This window comes from Battus philenor, unplaced genomic scaffold, assembly GCF_028537555.1.
Source record: "Battus philenor isolate CCGP_79_NKW_IND1 unplaced genomic scaffold, ilBatPhil1.0.hap1 SCAF_8, whole genome shotgun sequence".
Lineage (NCBI taxonomy): Eukaryota > Metazoa > Arthropoda > Insecta > Lepidoptera > Papilionidae > Battus > Battus philenor.
The window spans coordinates 9,058,342-9,064,763 of record NW_027181748.1 but is presented as its reverse complement, the minus strand read 5'-3'; the positions used below and the strand labels follow the sequence as shown (position 1 = coordinate 9,064,763).

General features: G+C 30.4%; 1 protein-coding gene across 1 annotated transcript; it reads right to left on the bottom strand.

Moving 5' to 3' along the window:
- Positions 1–25: 25 nt before the first annotated feature.
- LOC137931462 (odorant receptor 2a-like) lies at positions 26–5,238 on the bottom strand. Its single transcript, XM_068774841.1, has 5 exons — positions 4,319–5,238; positions 2,463–2,559; positions 1,988–2,105; positions 751–902; positions 26–79 (listed from the first exon to the last, which is right to left on the bottom strand). Exons 1-5 carry the CDS (start codon positions 5,230–5,232, stop codon positions 26–28), a joined length of 1,335 nt encoding a protein of 444 aa, XP_068630942.1. The 5' UTR covers positions 5,233–5,238.
- Positions 5,239–6,422: the final 1,184 nt, after the last annotated feature.

Sequence of the window (6,422 nt, the reverse complement as noted above, 5' to 3'; positions counted from 1 at the left end):
TGTGTTATTTATTACATACCAAATTTCACACTTGCTGGTTACTTATAACGGCATAGTATGAGTATGCCGCTTTTATAATCTGAAAAAAAGTGATTTATGATTATTTATGCAGAATAAATGAACGATCCGTATACCAACATAAGTAAAAACAAACGTAGCTCAGCGGATTGATAAGATAAGGTGGCAGTGGGCAAGTGGCCTGCATAACAGATAGCGCGCAGAACAGATGGCTGTTGGGGCAGCAAGTGCAACGTATGACGTGAACTCACGAAGTGTACAGACGACCTTCTTACGGTATTAGCAAGTCACTAGATATATGCTTCCAATCGGTTCTATTAGAAATCTGTATATTAGTGATCTTGGGATCTGAGATTTTTAATTGAAATTGTTTGTGTTCACTTTTTAATTTAATAAACATAAAATAAAAATTATTTATAAGGACGGCAAAGGCGCTGTTCTTTTCGACGCTAAGGCGATAAGATTTATCTTGATCAGTAGTTTGTAATTTAATATCTCATCGAACACGGTTTTGGAGATTTTACAGTTTCAAATCTTTTAATGATTTCAAACAAATTTGCTAGAGTAAATTTCTTTTCCCTCGCAGCGTTTTGAATTTTTAACACAATATTACTTTTAGCGTTCCAAGCAATATACAGTAAAATTTGCTTTATGAATACATATAACAATAACCTTTGTATGTGACAACCAATAGTCAAGTGTTAGCTACATAATCAAAAATAACAGACTTACTGACACAAAGCAGTTGTTATCCATATTAGTGAAGCCAGCGGCGGTGAGATTCAGAGGTTTTTGAGCCCGCAAAAGTGTTATCATAACTAAAAGTCGTAATCGCGGTGGCATACGTTCCCACTTACACTGCATTACTGCATCTGCCACTAGACCTGCCTAAACGCCAATAAAAAATTATAAATTACTAATTTCTGAGATAAATCAACAGTGTAAAAACTTATGCTATAAGACAAAAAATAAACATAGTAATCATTATATTAAACTACTGTCCCAAGCCCGCTTCGCGTGACCCATACTACCTTTATACAATATTTAATAATCTATACAAAACATTTCGTATGAAAATATGTACGTTTTAATGAAGGCCCATTTAAACCCTTTAGTGGGAACAATTTCGTGAAATTTGTTCATAGCTGACCTCAACTCAGCGAAAGAAATATTTCTGCTTAAAGTTCAAGTCTCTGAGCCTTATGGTTCGACAGATATCGTGCTGAATCAGTACATAAATTGAAACCTCTTATATACATATATATAAATATATCTTTTAGTATATCACATTTTACTATCAAGAAATGTACCATCGTCTGAAGTATTTTTTATTTCTTTTATAAATAGATATTTATGTGTCCTTGCTGTTTCTTTTCTTATATCACGTACACTTCTTTCAATGCATAAGCAGTACTTCTTGCATACTACTCGCGACGAAAACTGTTTGTTAAGAATGGCTCAAGGTACTATTGTCGCGTTTTTTATTTCTCTGTTATGAGCTCGTGAGATGAAACACGTTTCAAGTGAAATGCCTCAAGCTATATAACTCCCTTCAAGTACTTTTCTTTCGTTGCCAGACTGTCGAATGAAGTACTGTAGTGAAAATTTGTTTTCACAACAATAGACATAAACTAACGAAAATGGGTAAATTGAATTAATTAATAAATAATTATTATTATAATCATTAGTAATCAAAATTTTGTTTTAAAACAACGTACTGTTAATTATAAATAGAAATATGAAATACATAAACATAACGCAACCAAGTACTATATACACAGAAAAATAATTTATGACTGCTAGGTTGGTTGCAAGTATCAATATTTTACTGATATTGAAACTTGGAACCAACCTAGCAGTCTTCTAAAAAAGGATCAAAATTTATGGAACATGTGTAATAAATGACATTGACCTTCTAATTACCTCATATTCAAATTCAATATAAATATACATCATTTTTATTTATTACTTGCCTGATAAGTAAGTTCGTTTCCAGTGAAGCATTGTATAGCAAGTTGTATGATCATCGCAGCGAAGAAAGCCAAAGATGTTACTAAACGAATCGATTTGAAACTTGAAGCATCTACCTATAAAAGAAAAGTTTCCGTACAAGTATTCAAGCTGTCAGTTTACCAGCCTTACAACTTGCCTATTAAAGCTTGGTTTCGCATACGTTTTAATTTTATTATGAATAGATCTTGTAAAAACACTAGATTTAAAAAAATTAAAATGAAAGTTAAATGAGGTTTTAACTATGCCCAAGTAATATAAAGCACAAAAAATTATAGTTTATTAAGGAAAGAAAATATTTGATACGTTATCTGTGAAAAATTTTGACATAAAGTTTCGAATAATTGAAATTCTACCATTTTTTTCAAAATATTAGTAATGTATTTACTGAAACTTAATTTTATATAAAAATAAAACAATTTAAATAGACGTACCGAAACTTGAACCATTACACCGCAAATGGCTGCCATGCTAGACAACAATTGAGTCACGAATCCGTAGGAATACGTCAACGAAAATTTTTCCACGCATCTGCAGTAAGATATATTTTTAAAGCCACAATAAATAAAAGAAAATGAAAAGAATTAAATGATTTAAATCTACATTAGAGTTTATTTTTATTTAAAACCTTAAGGTAAGTCTAGTAATTAAATTGTTGTACTATTTTAAATCATTTTTATTATTATACGTTGAGCAACGCCAATAATTTAACTATCACAATTGTAACCTAAAATTGTTTATAAACTTTGACTTGGACTATGACGCTTCAATTTTGTATACTTTATTAAAAACGATAAATTTTCGTAATATTCGATTATTGTAATATTATATTCGTAATATCATATTATGAAAGCATCGTATTATTATGAAGAAATTTGTAAAAATACTGTATAGTAATTTTATTTCTATGTAAAAAATACCTTTATGGGCATTACAATATGATTTCAAAAAAAAAAAAAATTAAATAAATGTCATGGATTTCACCGAAATTAGCAGTAAATATTTGAATGTGAAATTATAATTTATACCGTAAGATGTAAGACGTAATATCACAATTGTTTGCTTAATATTTTTATAGAGTAATAATCATATTATAACAGATAATAAATTTATACATTAAGTCTTAAACTGTTTGCGGAGTTTGGCTCCGTCACTAAAATATGTTGCAAAAAAACAACTAAAGATACATACAGCAGTCATTTTCAGGTGTATTATTGTACGTGGGTACAATCAAGATATCGGTAAAGAGATGGAGTTTCTGTATACCTCCTTCACCTAATTATTTTATTAAAAAATAAAGTTATCAAACAAATTAAAGAATATTCCAATCGAAATTTTTTTCTTTTTCTGTTAATTACCGCTCCCGTATCGCACATTTCAATACAAATGACCATCACCGCACCGTAGCAACATAGCTTTCATCGAAGTTTCTATGGCTTCTTTTCATTTTAGCAAACAGACAGTGAATATGAAACGTGGATTATGTTGATTTCGGTGTGAGAAAAAAGCAACCGAGTGACAATATTGGCGCGGTAATCCTAAGATATTGCTGGCTGTCATATCCACATAAAATGCGGTTCCCCTTATTGCTAACATTAGTTGAGGAATGATGTTTTTTTCGCGCAGCGGGACTCCATCATTCGCAGACATTTCAATGTAGTCTGTTATTTTATTTTTAAGAGTTATATGTTATATGCAAATTAAAAAGAAAACCTTTTGTGGAGTAACAATTTTATGTTTAGTACAATATTACCATTTTAGGCTATTGTGCACAAATTGTGAACTTTGGCATGGATTTTGGCGCCAGTTACTCTTCTAGTTATTTTACGGCCCACTTTAGGAATTTAACAGGGTTTGCTCTAACCGAATCTGCTGTGCGTGCCAAAACATACATGTTACAAGCTATAAATCGTATCAATTAACTAGAAACAAAGAAGTTTAATTGAGCCGATGAAAATAATAAGGCCCATGATAAACAAATATTTAATCTTAATATAAAATCAAAGAAATTATCGAATATCGAAGTAGTTAATTGTCAAATAAACGTTACGTCGATTTTTATTTAGAGTCCATAAAATATACAAAGAACATAGTAGTAGGTAAGAATCAAGAACTAATTTAAATCTTTCATGTATTTAGAAACAGCAAAATGTCTAGTAGTACGACATCATTGAACATTCATTGAGATCTTTAATAAGTAGTAATTGCATTTTTTTAAAAATAAAAGGTAAACAATGGGTTTAAAAATATTAGTAATGCTGATATTATATTTAGTATTAGTTATCCTTACCTTATTAGTGTTTGGTGTTGCTTAAAACAACTTTTCAATTCAATTAGTAAGGCTTCTTCGATTTCCTTATCACTCCGGTAATTTTTTATTACGCTTAGTTTTTTAGCGCTTTCGTCGTAACAAATATCACCTTCAGGATCAATGTTAGTGTTGATTTCATTACCTTGTATTTCTTTATAAAGTTTTGAGATAACACGATCGTATGCAGTAAGAAATGCTTCTTGTAATATGGAAAATTGACAACTCATATGAAGAATGACTGAACCAATGAATGTATCAATTGTCATAACTATATGTCCAGTCCATAATAAGCCTAAAGATTCAAAAATAAAAGTCAAAATGAACATTTCTTCTGTATGATAATTCCATGGAATATAAACAGGCTGCGGTAGGACTCTACAAGGTTTTGTAATGGAATTATTCATCCTTGAAATTTCTTTTTTCCACCGAATGTCCTGTATTATACCATATACGCTGGTATTGCCAATTATTATCCATCCGAAAAAAAGAAATGACCCTGTTAATATTTTTGTTATTTTAATCGTTCGTCGAATCTTTTCATTGCTCTGATAGTACTCTTGCATGTCTATTTCTAAAGTACGCACGATAGTTTGAATATCTGCGTTTTTAAAAAAGAATATGTACAACTTTATAATAGTCAAATCGTGCGTTACTACAAAAGCGAGATTAAACATAAATCGATCCAAATTTTTTTCGCCTATAAAGGGATCTATAGATTCAAATGCAACAAAGATCCCCACCCAAATTAGTTCTGTAATTAATGAATAATACAAATACCACCCGTGAAAGTTTCTCATGTCATTTTCATCGGGATGATGCCACCAACCTAATCCCAAAAACCTCAATAAAATATAATGCAATGCAAAATACCGTTTCGGACGAGACGCGTCCATAATATCCGATAAAAAATACAGAGTGATTTGAACCTATAATGGAAAATTGATTTTGTGGAGCACCTTCTGTTCCGTCGTTGGGAGCTACATATTTTAATTATTAATTTATGCCTTTGATTTGTAATGTAATTCACAAGTGGAAGCGATAGCGAATTTCATATAATTCTTATGACTAATATTAAGTGAGCTAATGTTTAGATAAACTTGACACATATCTTTATTAATATTGGCTACTTATATTTTTATTACATACTAAATATTAAGACTAATACTGCAGTAAACTTAAAGGTAAGGATTATAGGCGATTGTTTTGTTGTCGTACTGAAATCCAAGCGAGATTCATTAACTAATTTTGACCTCGAAATTGAGGTGTCCCCCAATTCACTCTTATACTTGTTACAGTTTAGGGATTCAGCAATTTGAACAGTGAATCTCAAAGATAGAATATGGTTACTCTTTTGTCATCGTGAAAGATCCCGACTCGATTGATTTATTAATAACTAGCTGTCTTTCGCCAGCATTACGAACTCAAAAAAAAATACCTCCTCGCGGTTGGAATTTCGTAAATTTCGTTCATAGCTGATATCTTCTTAGCGAAAGAAATACTTCTATGAATTTACAAATCTCTAAACCATATGATTTCACGAACATCGTGATGTCAGTCAGTCCACAGGTGGAATTTTTTTATCTAAAGTGATGAAAGTTAAATCCTATTTAAATAAGAGTCAGACATTAAATAACTCCTCAAATATAAATATATAAATCAAGTTGCATTGAGCCAACATATATTAATGCACGTTTACATTTGTAATAAATGCATTGTAGTAGAGTTAATGTTCTTTATTAACTATTTCATGTTAGGTCACGCACGGTGAGAGTGGCTAACACTTTTAAAATCAAACATAAACTTATAATAATAACAGTAAAAGAAGATTCAATTTCATATAAAACTATTTATTTCCTCACTATAAAACGCTAATCATTTCTACCAATCTATATTTCCGCTAATCGAACTTTATAAAGCAGTTTACTTTAATATTTAGTAGGAACGTCACCCACGTAATACCGTTATTAAAAGCAAATAATTATAGCTCCAGAATGAAGTGTTAAAGGCATCATTTAAACTGATTATTATTTAAATTATAGCTGTTACCGATAAGGTTTATTGTTTATTTTAATACATGTTTTTA

Excerpts from the sequence above, each read along its gene's own strand:
- LOC137931462 (XM_068774841.1), bottom strand. The coding sequence starts at position 5,232 with ATGGACGCGTCTCGTCCGAAACGGTATTTTGCATTGCATTATATTTTA. Across the intron at positions 2,560-4,318 it reads CAACACCAAACACTAATAAG|ATGCGTGGAAAAATTTTCGT; the intron begins GTAAGGATAACT and ends ATCTTACTGCAG. Across the intron at positions 903-1,987 it reads CGAACTTACTTATCAGGCAA|GTCTAGTGGCAGATGCAGTA; the intron begins GTAATAAATAAA and ends GCGTTTAGGCAG.